The following is a 16,858-nucleotide window of genomic DNA, read 5'->3' as shown; positions in this document are numbered from 1 at the left end:
ATACAAATTCAATCTTCTGTGATTAAATCAAGTTGGAAAGTTGCTCAGAGGAAGAGAAAGTTTTTGCCTGGTGTCACGGTGTCCTCTCAGGGTGTCTGCCATGCAAGAATAGACTGCCCTGTTTTCTGGTTTCAGGCTGCTCATTTGAAGATACAGCTGATCCTGGAGGTGATAAAGCATCCCATCACTTTGTCTGAATAATAAATGTTAGCTGAATCTGGATGTATATGTGAAACCCATTTCAGGACTTTTCCAAAAGCTTGTCTCACCCAGTGCATGTAGTAGGCACTTAAAGTTAATCTAGAGGCCTTGCAGGACAGATGGAGGGATTTTCCAGGTATTCTAACAGCCCCTCAAGACTCCACCAACTGCCCAGACTCAGATCAGACACCTAAAAAAAGATGTTTTAGTGACATCTCCTGTAAACAGAAACAGCAAATGGAAGGACACTCTACATATAGGGAAACATTAAGTCCAAGGGATGCAAATAAAAATAACAAGTTTAGCCAGAGGATCATTTTTGCACCATCTAATAGATGGAAGGAAATTGATAGGAAAGACTTCACGAAAGTGCCCCTATTTTTTTTTTCTGGGTGTTATCTTGAAAAGGAAGGCCAACTCATCCAAAGATGTTGAAGAGCACTGGGCCCAGAACAGAGCCCTAGGGCACCCCACTACACACTTCCCTCCATCTAGATGCGGTTCCATTGAGGACCACACGGCTGAGTACGGCCAGTCAGCCAGCTACGGATCCATCTGGTGGTGATGCTGTCTAAGCCACATTTTTCTATCTTATCTAGTAAGTTGTGATTTATTTTACCAAATGCCTTACTGAGTCCAAGAAAATTATATCCACAGCATTCCTCTGATCCACTAATTTTGTCACTTGGTCAAAGAATGCAACAAGATTTGTCTGGCATGATTTGTTTTTGACAAACCCATGTTGGCTTTTAGTAATGACTTTGTTTGCCTCTAGGTGTTCGCTGATTCATTGTTTGATTATCTTTTCCAGAATCTTCCCAGGTATTGAGGTCAGGCTGATAGGTCTGTAATTTCCTGGATCCAATTTTTTCCCCTTTTTTTGAAGATAGGAACTACATCAGCTCTTTTCCATTTCTCTGGTAGTTCCCCAGTGCTCCAGGAGCTTTTAAAAATATAGTTCAGTGGTTCTGAGATCACATCTGCAAGTTCCTTGAGAACCTTGGGGTGTAATGCATCTGGTCCTGGTGATTTGAACTCGTCTAGACTGGATAGGTGCTCACTTACCATTTTCTTGCCTGTCTTAATTTGTGTTTCTATTCTGTTTTTTATGGCACTATTTTTGATAGGTTGGTCTGTGTTTTTTCCCTTTGTGTAAAGGCAGATGCAAATGAGACAATATTTGATGATACTTGTTCTATTCCCTACCCCACCCTCACAGGGTGCAGAGTCCATGGGTTTTCATGTGACAACATTGTCCCCTGGTGTCACAAGTGAGGAGGGGAGTCATCTTCCTAATTCTCCAAAGAGATTCTTTAGGTCCAGATGTTTCCTCAAGAGTTGAATGGGAGTTTGGATTTTTAGAAAGATTATTCTAAAGTTTCCTTTTCTGTTGGTGTAGGTGAGCGCAGCCGAAAAAGGGAAGCCAGCTGGTTCAATTAAAAGAGAAATGGTCCTTTGATTTACATATTACTTTGTATAAAAGAGTCCCTCAGTGGATTGATCTCATAGGTTTCTTTCCACACTCATTATATGCCTGATTTTCTCATGACTTTTTGGTCCTATGAAAAATAAAGGTAGTTTTTCTTCTTCTTCTTCTTCTTCTTCTTCTTCTTCTTCTTCTTCTTCTTCTTCTTCTTCTTCTTCTTCTTCTTCTTCTTCTTCTTCTTCTTCTTATTCTTCTTATTCTTCTTCTTATTCTTCTTCTTCTTCTTCTTCTTCTTCTTCTTCTTCTTCTTCTTCTTCTTCTTCTTCTTCTTCTTCTTCTTCTTCTTCTTCTTCTTCTTTTCTTTTCTTTTTTCTCCTGTCTCCTGTCTCCTTTCTTCCTTCTCTTATGGAAATAACATAAAAAGTTATCATGCTTCCAAAACAAGACAATATATTTAATGACACTTGTTCTATTCCATACCCAGTGGTGAGATTCATCCGGTTCACACCACTTTGGCAAGACCAGTAGCTAATTTTTTGTTGCCCAGGCCCAGAATGGACTTCTTGAAGCAGCATCCGCACAGAGATTCGGTTGTTAACATATTTGAATCCCACCACTGTCCCTACCCCACCCCATTGGATACATAGAGGCCATTGGGCTTCATATGAAAACATTGCCCCTCCCCCCGGTATCAAAAGTAAGAAGAGAACATATCTTCCTAATTCTCCGAAGAGATTCTTTGGGTTCAGTCTTTTTGTTCCTCAATATTTATATGACAGTTTGGATATTTAGAAAGATTATCATAAAATTATATTTCCTGCCGTGATGCTAAAGGACTACATTCCATTAAAGTTTCTTTGTGTGTGTATGTGCGTGTGTGTGTGTGTGTGTTTATGAAGCATAATCACTTTGTAAATGATGAAGCTGGCACGGGAACTTTCTAAGCCGTGTTGGATAACTAAAGCAAAAGAGTCTGAAATTTCTCTGTAAATGGTGATTAATTATCCTTCAGCAACCCAGAATCTGGAGCTAAACTAAATCATCCAGCTGCTCTGAACAACAGGGAGTTTTTGTTAGGCTTCAGATTCACTTCCTCTCACTGTGTATCTAGCACAGTAATAGACTGCTGTGTCTTCAGCTTTGAGGCTGTTCATTTGCAGATACAGCTGGCTTTTGGCATCATCCCTGGAGGTGATGAAGCGGCCCTTCACTTTGTCTAAGTAGTAACCGCCAGTTGTAGAAACCCATTCCAGTCCTTTCCCTGGAGCCTGTCTCACCCAGTTCATGTAATAGCTGCTGAAGGTGAATCCAGAGGCTTGGCAGGAGAGATGGAGGGACTCTCCAGGTCTTCTTACACCCCCCTCTGACTCAACCAACTGTACTTGAGATTGGGCTCCTAAAAAGAAAAAGATTTTAATGAGATCTCTTGCATATAAAACAAGAACGTGGACACAAAATTTCTATATTGAGAAAATAGTTACCTCTGAGGACTACTAGTAAGGATACGAAGTTTAACCACATTTTGCTTCTTGTAAGGAAGTGAAGAAATGGACAGGAAAGGATTTGGGACAGTGAGCAAAATTTGTATTTTGGGTGTAGCCTGAAAAGGGAATCTATGGGGCTCTTTTAAGAGGAAATTGTGTCTCAATTTGCCTATTGGATGAGATAAAAGAGCTCCTTCATGCATTCAGCTCATTCCCCCCTTTATGTCATTTTCCAGCCCTAAATAAAGCAAAGGAAACCTCTACATTTTAGTAATTAAAATTTAATTAAAGCAATTAAAATAAAAGTTCTTCTGTTTATTTATCATGTACAATTCTTTTGCACATAAATTACATGTCTTATTCTCAAATAAGAATAAAATAAGATAAATAAGAGCAGGTAGAAAGATCTGCACATGGATTAGTAGAGAACAAATGAAAGTATATATCATCAGAAGAGTAAAAGAACTAGATAAAGATAAACAACCTTTATCATTTTTTTTCCCAGTGGGCACTCTGGCACACATTAAAAATGAAATTCTGTTGCCTACTCTCAAAAGTGTACATATGTATAACACACATATAAACATGCTACATACAACATATGTATATATCTACACCCTTACATATAAACTAACCAAAAAGAGAAACAACCTGGAACTAAAGAGAAACTTCCTGACAGTTAGAACAATTAACCAGTGGAACAACCTGCCTCCAGTCCAGAAGCAGTAAATGCTCCAACACTGGAAGTTTTAAAGAAGAAATTGGACAGCCATTTGTCTGAAATGGTGTAGGGTTTCCTGCCTGAGCAGGGGATTGGACTAGATGACCTCCAAAGTCCCTTCCAACTTTATTATTATTGTTGTTGTTGCTGTTATTATTATTGTTATTGTTATTATTATTATTATTAAATACATATAAATTGAAACAGAACTGAAATACAAATGCATTGGTCACATAACAAGAAGAACTGATCACTGGTGGACCAAGGTAGTCATAGAATGGATCCCACTTGATCAAAAGCATCCACAAAAGAGACCTAAAACAAGATGGATTATAGACTCAGATGGCACAAGAAAGCTGATGACCATATTGGTTGGAAACAAGCAGAAGAGGCCTTCATCCTGCAGTGGATAGACAGGGGCTAAGATGATGATGATGGTGATGATTCTCAAATAGCGTTCTCCTCTTAAGTGGAGACAAGCTCTTTTCTTTCTGTCTATTCATAGAACAATAGGAGGGCAGGTTTCCATTAGCGTAAGTAAAGCAAAGAACTGCAAAATTTCACCCCCGGTCAAAAATCGTTCAGCAGAATAGAATAAGCATGCACAAAAATCCTTTTAAAAGAAAATCTTCAAAGACCTTAAATGAAATGCTAACACATTTGAATTAGCAAGTTAGCAAGGGAGGAGAGCTTCAGGGATTTAGAAAGAAGGAAAATTTAGAAAGAATTAAAATTGAATATCAAGTAGAAAGGAATTAAACCGTTGAATATTGGAAATATTACAATATTGCAGTATAAGCTACCCAGAGTTGCTTTTGATGGCGAGATAGCCAGTGTATAAATGAAATAAATAAATGAATAAATATTGAGAGAAACAAGAGGGTTTGAACTGGAAAATAATACAGGAAGGAAGCCTTCTAGGTAATTAAAATTATATATATTTCTGAGGTTTTTGCGGGTGTTTGTATGTAGGTCTTTGGTTATTCGGGTTTTCTCTCACATAAAATTGGAAGTGTCTTGGCGACGTTTCGACAAAGTCTCATTCATCATCTTCAGGCTGGTGCTTTTGGCTTCATGCTTCTAGGAGCACGAAGCCGAAGATGACGAATGAGACTTTGTCAAAACGTCGCCAAGACACTTCCAATTTTATGTGGGAAAAAACCCGAATAACCAAAGACCTACATATATATATATATATATATATATATATAATCACCAGTCCATCAGAGATGATAAAAAATACCTTATTTATCGTTTCAACAACCATTTGAGAAACCTTTGTATATATTAATGATATTTCTTGGACATTATGTAATAATAATACATGATTAGTATATGCCAGGGGTGTCAAACTGCTGGGCTGGTTGCATTATGCAGAGGCCGCCCCCACCCCTAGTTCCGGCAATGCAAAAAAAGTTGTGGTAAGTCGCAACACGTCACACGACACAGCGAGTTTGACACTCGTGGTATGGGCAGTCCTTGATCTACGACCACAACTGAGCCTGAAATTTCTGTTGCTAAGGGAAACATTTGTTAACTGAGTTTTGCCTCATTTCGTAACCTTTCTTGCCACAACTGTTAAGATTGCATCACTGCAATTGCTGTTGGGAACACGGTTGTTAAGTGAATCTGGCTTCCTCATAGACTTCGCTTGTCAGAAGGTCCTAAAACATGCTGGGACACTATAACAATCATAAGGTGGCGCAGCAGTTAGAGTGCAGTACTGCAGGCCACTTTAGCTGACTGTGTTCAGCAGGTCAGCGGTTCAAATCTCACCGGCTCAAGGTTGACTCAGCCTTCCATCCTTCCGGGGTAGGTAAAATGAGGACCCAGATTGTTGGGGGCAATGTAAATATATATATACATTGCTTACTGGTGTACACCGCTTAGAGAGTGCTTGCACTTAAAGCGGTATATAAGTCTCATAAATAAATAAATAAACATGAACCAATGGCCAAATGTCTGAATTTTGATCATGTGACCATGCGGATGCTGCCATGGTCATAAGACACTTTTTAAAGTGCCCTTGCAACTTCAAATAGTCACTAAATGAACTGCTGTAAGTCAAAAACTACCTGAACAACCAATTTTTTTTCAGTTCATCACCTACCATACTGCTATACAGGTTCCCTACTGCTTATTCGGAGAACAGCTCAGGAATAAGCAATGATGGAGCTTTATATGCCACTTTTTCAATGACGGTATACCAATTCAACCTTCTGTGACTAAATGAGTTTGGAAAGCTGCTCAAAGGAAGATAACATTTTTGCCTGGTGTCAAATTCACTTCCTCTCATTGTGTCTCCTGCACAGTAATAGACTGCTGTGTCCTCTGGTTTGAGGCTGTTCATCTGCAGATACAGCTGGCTTTTGGCATTGTCCCTGGAGATGGTGAAGCGTCCCTTCACTTTGTCTGAGTAGAGCTTTCCACTGGAATCAGGATAGATGTAGGCCACCCATTCCAGTCCTTTCCCTGGAGCCTGCCTCGCCCAGTGCACGTAGTAGCTACTGAAGGTGGAGCCAGAAGCTTGGCAGGAGAGATGGACGGACTCTCCAGGTATTTTCACAACTCCTCCAGACTCCACCAACTGGGCCTGAGATCGGACACCTAAAATGAAAGGTGTTTCAGTGAGCTCTCCTCCATTCAAGAATTTAAATGGAGAGAAACACAATATAGAGCAAACAATTACCTCTGAGGACTGCTAGTAAGGATAACACATTGACCCACAGACCCATTCTTGCTCTCTCTAAAGACTAGAGGGGAATTGATGGCAAAGGACTTGGAGAAGTGCACAAACTTTGTGTTAGGGGTGTAGCCTAGAAAGGAAAACCAACTGCCTCCTTTTAAAGGGAAAATTGTGCCTCCATTTACATATTGCTGCGTGTAAATGCACCTCCTTATCGTGTTTGATTATATATTTATTTGCACATGGATTTCATATAGGCTTTTCAAATGAGGTTCCCATCTGAGGAACAGTCAAGACTATTGCGTGTTACATTAAGCTGAAAGTCAGATTTGCAGTGGAGTATATAAAGCAAGATCTGGCAGAATCTCCTCATTTCATAATAATAATAACGTTGGAAGGGACCTTGGAGGTCATATAGTCCAACCCCCTGCTCAAGCAGGAAACCCTATACCATTTCAGACAAATGGCTATCCAGTCTCTTCTTAAAAAACATAAAAGAGTTTTATGATGAGAAAAAGAAATCATGGGGTGAAAATTCCTTAATTAGCCATGTTAGTGACCCAACATGATAAAGGTGGCACATAGGAGTTAGAGTATTTGTTTCACAGTTATTCCTTTGACCATGTTCTTTTGAAGAAACCCAAAACAACAATGTAGACCAAGCTATAATGCACAATTTGAAACCCACACTTGATGGGGGGAGATGGATTGATTCTCCAGCTCTCACCTCATCTCCTCCAGAGGCTACCAACTGGCCTTGAGAGTGATATCTAAAATGAACGGAGTTCCAGTGAGCTTTCCTGGGTACAAGAATTAAAATGGAAGGAAACTGAACAGGGAGAAAACAATTACCTCTAGTAAGGACACTAAGTTTAACCCCAGGACCATTTTTGCTCCCTTCAATGAATGGAAGGGAACTGACAGTAGAAGATTTTGGGAAAGTGTGCAAACTTTGTGTTGGTGGGTGTAGTCTGAAAAGGGAAACCTTGAGCTTTAAAGAGGAAATTCTGCCTCAGTTTACATATTACTTGGGATAAAAGAACCCCTTATTGCATTCACTTATAGATTTATTTGCACACATCTTAGATATAGGAATTTTTTTCTCTCTCTGAGTTAATAGGACAGGTTTACTTTGCAGTATATAAAACAAAGACTTGAAAAAAAATAGCACTTCTGAAAAACAACTCAAGGAAAGAGAGAGTAAACTTGCATAAGGTCCTGTTTAAGGAAACCCATTAAAGACAGGATATAAAAGAGTTAGGAAATCTAAGTTAGGGAGTTGACTACATGATTTCTTCCTTAACCTTTGTTACTTTATTTCTTTCATTATTGGAAGCAGCCATTACATTAAATAGCTGGGTCCACAAAACTCACAAAGTCAAACTCCTTCTCTTTGTCACCAAATAGACTCTCTGAGTTCAAAGAGAATGACAAATAACTATCTCTGTATTGTGCAAAAGATTTTCTTTCCTCTATGTCAGTTGTAATCAACCTGTGGTCCTAGACCCCTGGGGGGGTTATGATGTAATCACAGGAGGTATGCAATAGCTTGAAAAAATGTTATGATTTAAATCTTGAGTTAAGACATTGTGGTCTGTGACCCTGGTCCATAACCATAAAGAATATTTAAAGGGGGTCCATGGGGAAAAAAGATTGTGAACCAATGTTCTATTCCATGGTGGCGAACCTATGGCATGCGTGCCAAAGGTGGCACGCGGAACCTTCTCTGTGGGCACCTGCACCATTGCCCCAGTCCTAGGCCTTCAGCTGGGTGTTATAAAACCTTTTTGCTTTAGGCCTCCCCTGCCATGTGCAAAAAAAAAAAAAAAGATTCAATCAATCAATCAATTTCAACTTCTCGCAGGAAAAAAAAGATCTCGCAAAGTTAGAATTGATTGGTTGAACTTTTCAGTCCCACCCAGTCTGCCGTTACCACTGCAGCCGTGCCCACCCAATGGGCCATATCCACCCAATGGGCCACACCCACCCAATTGGCTACGCCCACCTGGCACCCGACGATACATAAGTGGATTTTGGGTTGCAGTTTGGGCACTCATTCTCTAAAAGATTCACCATCACTGTTCTATATAATCTATTGTAAACCCAGAAACACTTCCCAGTGAGCATTTTAATCTCTTCAGAAGTTAAATTTGTTTGACATCTATTGAGAGCACTTTTAAGCAAATAACAGAAGATATAATCAACCTTCAAAAGGAGACCACATTTGTGCACAGCCCATTTCTTCCCACATGGCCGACATGGTTGAGATGACAATGGTATAAGTGATGAGGAAGAGAGGACGCCATCATATTTCCCAGGAGATTCTTACGTTCCAGCAGGAGAAGAGAAGTTGAGAACACAGGAAGGATTTTAAGGAGAATTGCTCATTTCTATAATGGTATATTGTAGCCATGTCTTGTGGTGATGAACAAATCCTAAATTAACTTCCTTAATAGTTAAATAAATCACAGGATGATTTAAAAGAGAGGAATTAAAGGAAGGAATTATCCCTGTTTTACTTCCAATCTCAAAATAAAAATAGATAGCTACCCACCCAGAATTATTTAATTTCTACATTCCCAACAGAAGGGGAAGGTGTTCTTGGGGGAAGGGGGAAAGATTTTAACAAAGTAAATGACTATCTGTGTATGAGTGCTTTTTCTTAGTTTGGGAGCTGCTCAGAGATAAAGAAAGTGCTTGACTGTATTCAGATTCACTTCTTCTTACTGTGTCTCTCACACAGTAATAGAGAGTCGTGTCCTCAAGTTGTTCATTTGCAGATACAGCTGGCTTTTGGTATTGACCCTGGAGACGGTGAAGCGTCCCTTCACTTTGTCTGAGTAGTAAGGGGAAGGAGGTGAGCGATTAGTTATGTGGGCCACCCATTCTGGTCCTTTCCCTGGAGACTGTCTCACCCAGTACATCCAATAGCTGCTGAAGGAGAATCCAGAGGCTTGGCAGGAGAGACGGAGGGACCCTCCAGGTCTTCTCACATCCCCTCCAGACTCCACCAACTGGATTTGAGACTGCACTCCTAAAAAGAAAAAAAAGTGTTTCAATGAGATCTCCTGTAAAGAAGAACAGCAGATGGAAGGAAACTGTATGCAGAGGGAAACAATTATCTCCGAGGGATGCAAGTAAGAACACCAAGTTTAGCCACAACATCATTTTTGCTTCCTCTGATGAATGGAGGGGAACTGACAGGAGAGGATTCAGGAACATGCACAATTTTTGTGTTGGTGGGTGTAGCCTTAAAAGGAAAACCAACAGACTCCTTTAAAGAGGAAATTTTGCCTTGATTTACATATTGGTTGAAATAAAAGAGCTCCTCAGTGCATTTATGTCATAGTTTTCATTGCATGCTCCCTACGAGGGTGATAACTACCCAGTCTTAATAAAACTGAAGGCATCCTTTAATTAGAGCAATTAAACCAAAGCCTTGAAAAAGTTCATCACTTCTCAGAATTGGTCCAAGGATACAAATGGTGAACCTGCCCTAAGAATTTTTGAGAAAGACACTTTAGATATAGAACATGAACAGAACAGCACTTCTGAGTTTAGGAAAGATTTTATAACAGGAATAACAGAATTGGAAGGGACCTTGGAGTTTTTTAGTCTAACCTTAAAGCCAGAGACCTTATACCATTTATACATAATGATGACAATGATAGATGTGTGCATGCGTGTGTAGGTGTATATGTGTGTATGTATTATCATCATCATTTTAGCCATTGTTTATCCACTGCAGGATGAAGGCCTCTTCCACATGTTTCCAACCGATACGGTCCTGAGATTTCTTCTGCCAAATAGGCCCTCAATATCCATCTTGTTTTAGGACTCATATGAATATGTATATGTATGTGTATGTGTATGTATAAGCATGATATACATATTGTTTGCATTTCAAGGAAAAAAATGAGGTACCTTCAAACATAAAATAGTACATCTGTCAAAGTTCTCACTAATGGAACACTTCAAAGAACTTTCAGACATTGTTTACTCTAAAAAGTCTTTAAACATATGTACACAGTGTCGGCACAGCACGGATGTATGCCAAGATCTGAATTTCTTTCATTTGCACATAACATTCCAGGCTATTCCCCTCCCCTATTTTGCAGTCATCATTCACATCTTCCAGTCCACCTGGAGGGCAAAGATTCACTTCCGTTCCCTTCCCACCTCAGTCCTTACCGTTCTTCCCTCCCCCACCATTATCTGAATTAACTCTAAAAATACCAGACAGTTCTGCATATCTTGTCAAAGCAATAATATCCAATATTAGCAGCGTTGACAACATCATTTTATAAAAAAATATTTTATAGACAAAAAATAAGTTTCATGGTGAGAATTGTACCCTCTGGAGATGTGAAATTTTCATAAGATGTTTTCAATGATTTATTACAGAAATAACATAAAAAAATTGTCCTGCCTCCAGAATGAGAGAATATTGAATGACCCTTGTTTTATTCCCTACCCCACCCCCAACTGGGGGCAGAGCCCGTGGGGTTTCATGTGACAACATTGCCCCCCAGTGTCAAAAGTGAGGAGGGGAGGCATCTTCCTAATTCTCCAAGGAGATTCTTTAGGTCCAGATGTTTCCTCAATAGTTGTATGGCAGTTTGGCTATTTATAAAGATGATCATAAAGTTTTGTTTCTATCTTATAGTATGACAGTAAAGGGCTACATTTCATTCAAGGGTTGTTTTTTTTTTCCCTGAACCCAGATCCCTTTGTAAACACTAGAATACTGGAAACTGCAATATTCAAACTATATTTATTGTTTTTTTTACGTTTTCTTAAAAAAAATTCTCTAAATGGAACTAGAAAAAAAGAAGTCTTAAAGTTCTTACTAGACAGTTATCAATCATCACTAAGTAGTTGGGATATGGGGCAGAAGGGGAGGGGAGGGAATGCAGGAGGAGAGGGAAAGGAGAGGAGAGGGGAGGAGTGGAGAGGAGAGGAGAGGAGAGGAGAAGAGAAGAGAGGAGAGGAGGGGAGGAGAGGGTAGGGTAGGGGAGAGGAGAGGAGAGGAGAAGAGAGGAGAGGAGAGATGGGGAGGAGAGGAAAGGAAAGGGTAGGGGAGAGGAGAGGAGAGGAGAAGAGAGGACAAATTTGTCCCTTATTTTAATTGCCTTTTGATAAAAAAAGTTTCTTTGAAACTATTTTGACATTATATAAAATTCCCATAAGAGTTAGGACAATATTTCCTTATCCATGGTTTTTAGAATTGATTAGATAACAACATGGTACTAGGAGATGAACAATTTTCAAACCATAGTTTCTGGTGAAACCAATGTTACTGTTAACTTATCCTTCTGTGGAGCTGAGAAGTGAGAAGGAATCATACGGTATCTTCAAGTCCATACACAGCAAAAAGTAGGAAAGACTGGTGTGAACTTTGTGTTGTTTTGTACAGAAAGCTGTAATTTCAGTTCCTTTTCATTCAACAGTGGTGGAATTGATCAGTCTCAGAACTGTCATTCCATCTGAAAACACTGTTTCTACTGGATCTCCATTTGGTGGAATTGTGTAGACCACTAGTGGCCCTTAGTGGAGGGCTTAATTCTCCAATGAGATAAAGGTACCCTAATAGGGGAAGAATCTGGACCACAGAAAACTGAAATAGTCCCATGATAAAGAATGGCTCGAATGGTGCTTTTGAGTTAGTTCAGAAGAATTAGGGCTGCGTGGATCATTCTTTTTGGAGAGAAGAGGGGGGCAATTTTCCTAAAATATGACTTTCTATAAAATTGACTTGAGAAGCCCAATCACTCTTATAAACATTATAACATGACCTCTTTTATGCTGTCCTTTGAAGATTTGAAGCCTTACTATTCAGCTTCTGCTTGCTTCCTTGAAGTTATGCCATGACAAAAGAATGTGAATCTTAGAGAACCCTTGTTTTATCAGACAGTTATAATTCTATTGCTAGATGAATGATATGATTTTAGACATATTTAAACTTTCAAGTATGTTTGTGTAGGGAGAGAGAGATACAGAAATATATAGAGAGCAGTGGTTCTCAACCTGTGGGTCGGGACCCCATTTGGGGTCGAACGACCATTTCATGGGGGTCGCCAAACAATGCAGTCTGCCATTTTTTCCCCTTTTCCTTAGCTGTGCTACTCCCTTTTATTCTATTGGCTTTTGAAAGCCAATAGAATAGACTCTCTTGAATGGAGGCTAATTCTATTGGCTTTCAAAAGCCAATAGGAATTGTCCAGGCTGTCTCTGCCCTGCTGAGCCCACCAAAAGTCCCATTCTGCAAACGGTGCTGCACCAGTTGAGTAGCCCTTGACTTACGACCGGTTGGGACTCGTGGCATTAAAAAGGTTGAGAACCACTGATATAGAGAGAGACACAGATAATGAGATACAGAAACCCAAAGACAGAAAGAGGAAGATCTGAATCTCAAGAAAGAATGAAAAATGAGGATTGAACTATAAATCCAATAAAATAATGAAGAGTTCTAATTAAGGAAGACAATTTTGTAATTCTAAAGTTTTTTTCAGAGCGTGAGCACTTTGCCATTGCTGTCTTTCAGGAATTTTTTTTTTCCGTTTAATTACTTAGTTTATTTACTTTGCTCTGATTTTTCTGGTTTCCTCTCCTCCAGGTGGAAAACACCTACTGATTCCAAGATTAGATTTTACTTTCTCCTGGAAATCTGGCAACTTTCTCAAGTTAGTCTCCTAGAAAAATACAGACTTGCAGATCTGATCAATGGCTGGTTTTTGCCAAGCTTCCTTTCACTGTGTTTCTCGTACAGTCATAGACAGATGTGTCTTCAGGTTTGAGGCTGTTCCTTTGCAGATACAGCTGGCTTTTGGCATTATCCCTGGAGAGGGTGAAGCGTCCCTTCACTTTGTCTGAGTAGTAACTGCCAGTTATAGCAATCCATTCCATTCCATTCCCTGGAACCTGTCTCATCCAAGCCATCCAATGGTTCCTGAAGGTGAATCCAGAGGGGTTGAGTCTCAGGAAAGTAGTCTTAAGCAGCAGACAAAGCATAGTCTAAGATATTTTTTAACAGAAATGTTAGAGACAGAGCTTAAAACTATAGTATATTTCAGTTCAGGAAGCATTGTTTCTTCAACAAAGTTTTGTTTTCAAGAAGCTGAATTTAACTGCATACACACTAGGGTGTAAAACAAAATTTGTAAGGCACAGAAGTCAGCTTCCCACCAAGTTGGGAAAGGGAAAAAAATCAAAGTAATCATATCATAAAGTCATATTGTACACTCAGTCCAAGAATGAATATGATATTTTCTGCTTGGCGAAGATTTCTGACTTCTAGAGTTAGCAAGGCCCATTCTGTTCTGAATTCAGACATGGCTTTATGGAGGAAATTGTGGTCTCTTGAGAAGTGACATTCCCTTGAGACCAATTTGGTGAATTTTCTAAGCATATCAGATGGAAAAGTTCTGCCTTGGAAGTGATAGATTGATTGTACACAGTGGTTGAATTTCCATAGCCTCCCCTACCCCAACATCAGTGTGAGCATAGCGCCCCCTGGTGGATAGGATGACCAAGTGAAGAACGCACACATTGTTAGAATTCTAAGGTTTCAAAGAAATTCTCAGAGCTGCTATGTGAAAGGGGCAGTTTTTGCTTTGCTTCAGATTCACTTCCTCTCACTGTGTCTCCTGTACAGTAATAGACAGCCGTGTCTTCAGCTTTGAGGCTGTTCATTTGCAGATACATCTGGCTTTTGGCATCATCCCTGGAGATGGTGAAGCGGCCCTTCACTTTGTCTGAGTAGTAAATGGGAGTTGAGGCTGTACTTATATAGGCTACCCATTCCAGGCCTTTCCCTGGAGCCTGTCTCACCCAGTGCATTCCAGAGCTGCTGAAGGTGAATCCAGAGGCTTGGCAGGTGAGACGGAGGGACACCTCAGATCGGACACCTAAAATGAAAGAAATTTCAGTGAGCTCTCCTCTCTACAAGAATTTAAAAGAAAGGAATTTGAATAGTTAAGAAAGAATTACCTCTGAGCACTGCTAGAAAGGACACCAAATTTAGCCACAGGAACATTGTTGCTCCTTCTAATGAATGGAGGGTAATTGATAGGAAAGGATTGCACAAATGAAATGAAATGCACAAACTTTGTGTTGGTGGGTGTTGCCTGAAAAGGGGAACCATGAACTTTAAAGAGCAAATTGTGCCTCAATTTACATATTGTTTGGGATAAAAGAGTACCTCAGGGTACTCTCTTTTAGTTTTTTTTTTCTTTTGTACAGACTTTATATCTGTGATTTTAAAAGGGAGGGAGAGGAGAGGAGAACAGTGGAGAGAAAGGATAAATTTGTCCCTTATTTTACTTGGTTTTGTTTGTTTGTTTTGTTGTTGTTTTATGAAAAAGGAATCTGTCTCCACTCTTTAATCTGGCTTTTTCTAAATTATTCTGATGTTATATAAAATTCTCATAGGAGTCAGGGCAATAAATGAAATACAACAATTTACTGGATGTATCCCCTCCTGCAACGTAAAATTTTCATAAGATGTTTTCAGTAACTTATTACGGAAATGACATAAAAAATGGTCATGCTCCACAATGACAGAATATCTGATGACACTTGTTTTACTGTATTCCCTACTCCACACCCACAAGATGTTTCATGTGACAACATTGTTCCCCAGTGTCAAAAGTGAGGAGGGGATGCATCTTCCTGATTCTCCAAGGAGATTCTTTAGGTTGAGATGTTTCCTCAATATTTGTATGGCAGTTTGGATATTTAAAAAGATGATCATAAAGTGTCATTTCCTGCCTTCTGTCATGATACTAAAGGGCTACATTTAATTCAAGGTTCTTGTTTTTTTCCTGAACCCAGATCACTTTGTAAACAGGCAAACTGACACCGAAACAAATCCAATAAAATAATAAAGAGTTCTAATCAAGGAAGACTTATTTATTTATTTATTTATTTATTTATGAGACTTATATACCGCTTTTAGGTGCAAGCACTCTCTAAGCGGTGTACACCAGTAAGCAATGTATATATATATTTTACATTGCCCCCAGCAATCTGGGTCCTCATTTTACCTACCTCGGAAGGATGGAAGGCTGAGTCAACCTTGAGCCGGTGAGATTTGAACCGCTGACCTGCTGAACACAGTCAGCTAAAGTGGCCTGCAGTACTGCACTCTAACTGCTGCGCCACCTCGGCTCATTTTTATTTTTCTAAATGTTTTCTGAGAGCAGAACTTGTGAGCACTTTGCCATTGCTGTCTTTCAGGAGATTTTTTTTTCCTGTTCAATTATTCAGTTTATTTCCTTTACTGAGATTTATTTGGTTTCTTCCCCTCCAGTTGGAAAACAGCTTCCAAACTGCAGATATTAAGATCATCTCTTTCTTCCTCTTGGCAATCAGGCACTTCCTCAGGTTCCCCACATTGAAAAATGCAGCCTTCTGGGGCTGAATGGAGTTGCAGGATTGCTCTAATGAATGGCAGGTTTTTGCCAAGCTTCAGATTCACTTCCTCTCACTGTGTCTCTTGCACAGTAATAGACTGCTGTGTCTTCAGCTTTGAGGCTGTTCATTTGCAGATACAGCTGGCTTTTGGCATTGTCCCTGGAGATGGTGAAGCGACCCTTCACTTTGTCAGAGTAGTAAATATATGAAGAATATATATATGCCACCCATTCCAGGCCTTTCCCTGGAGCCTGTCTCACCCAGCTCATAGCATAGCTGCTGAAGGTGAATCCAGAGGCTTGGCAGGTGAGACGGAGGGACCCTCCAGGGCTTCTCACATCCCCTCCAGACTCCACGAACAGGACCTCAGATCGGACACCTAAAATGAAATGAGTTTCAGTGAGCTCTCCTGTACACAAGAACTAAAATGGGAAAAAAGCTGAATACAGAGGGCAGAAATACCTCTGAGGATTGCTATTAAGGACACCAGGTTTAGCCATAGGATCATTTTTGCTCCCTCAATTGAATGGGGTGTAATAGATAGGAAAGGATTCTGGTTGATGCACAAACTTTAGGTTGGTGGGTGTTGCCTGAAAAGGGAAACCGTGACTTTAAAGAGGAAATTGTGCCTCAATTTGCATATTGCTTGGGATAAAAGAGCTCCTCAGGGCGCTCGCTTATAGATTTCTTTGGGTAGTCTTTAGCTCTGTGATTTTCAAATGATACTAAGTTATACATTTATGTTCTGGTTTCCAGTTGTTCATCCCCTAATATAATTTGTTTTCAGAGATGGTGAAACATCCCTTCCATTTACCCATGTATTAAATAATATAGGAACCTTGATTTATGCCATTTATTGCAGCACTTTGTCAGATGCCTCTCTCAGCCATTTTATATAAAAGATGGGGAAGCTAATTGAGAGGCAA

General features: G+C 39.8%; 1 protein-coding gene across 1 annotated transcript; it reads right to left on the bottom strand.

The window, feature by feature from the left end:
• Positions 1-2,700: 2,700 nt before the first annotated feature.
• LOC120303603 (immunoglobulin gamma-1 heavy chain-like) lies at positions 2,701-16,440 on the bottom strand. Its single transcript, XM_039333329.1, has 6 exons — positions 16,395-16,440; positions 9,258-9,552; positions 7,371-7,489; positions 6,522-6,648; positions 3,109-3,227; positions 2,701-3,023 (listed from the first exon to the last, which is right to left on the bottom strand). Exons 1-6 carry the CDS (start codon positions 16,438-16,440, stop codon positions 2,701-2,703), a joined length of 1,029 nt encoding a protein of 342 aa, XP_039189263.1.
• Between the last annotated feature and the right edge of the window lie 418 nt (positions 16,441-16,858).

The sequence above is a fragment of the Crotalus tigris genome, unplaced genomic scaffold (assembly GCF_016545835.1).
Source record: "Crotalus tigris isolate CLP2741 ecotype Arizona unplaced genomic scaffold, ASM1654583v1 scf7180000024473.799607, whole genome shotgun sequence".
NCBI lineage: Eukaryota > Metazoa > Chordata > Lepidosauria > Squamata > Viperidae > Crotalus > Crotalus tigris.
The sequence above is the reverse complement of the archived record's forward strand: the minus strand, read 5'-3'. Positions and strand labels throughout refer to the sequence as shown.

Excerpts from the sequence above, each read along its gene's own strand:
- LOC120303603 (XM_039333329.1), bottom strand. The coding sequence starts at position 16,440 with ATGATCCTATGGCTAAACCTGGTGTCCTTAATAGCAATCCTCAGAG. Across the intron at positions 9,553-16,394 it reads CTTAATAGCAATCCTCAGAG|GAGTGCAGTCTCAAATCCAG; the intron begins GTATTTCTGCCC and ends TTTTCTTTTTAG. Across the intron at positions 3,024-3,108 it reads CTTACTAGTAGTCCTCAGAG|GAGCCCAATCTCAAGTACAG; the intron begins GTAACTATTTTC and ends TTTTCTTTTTAG.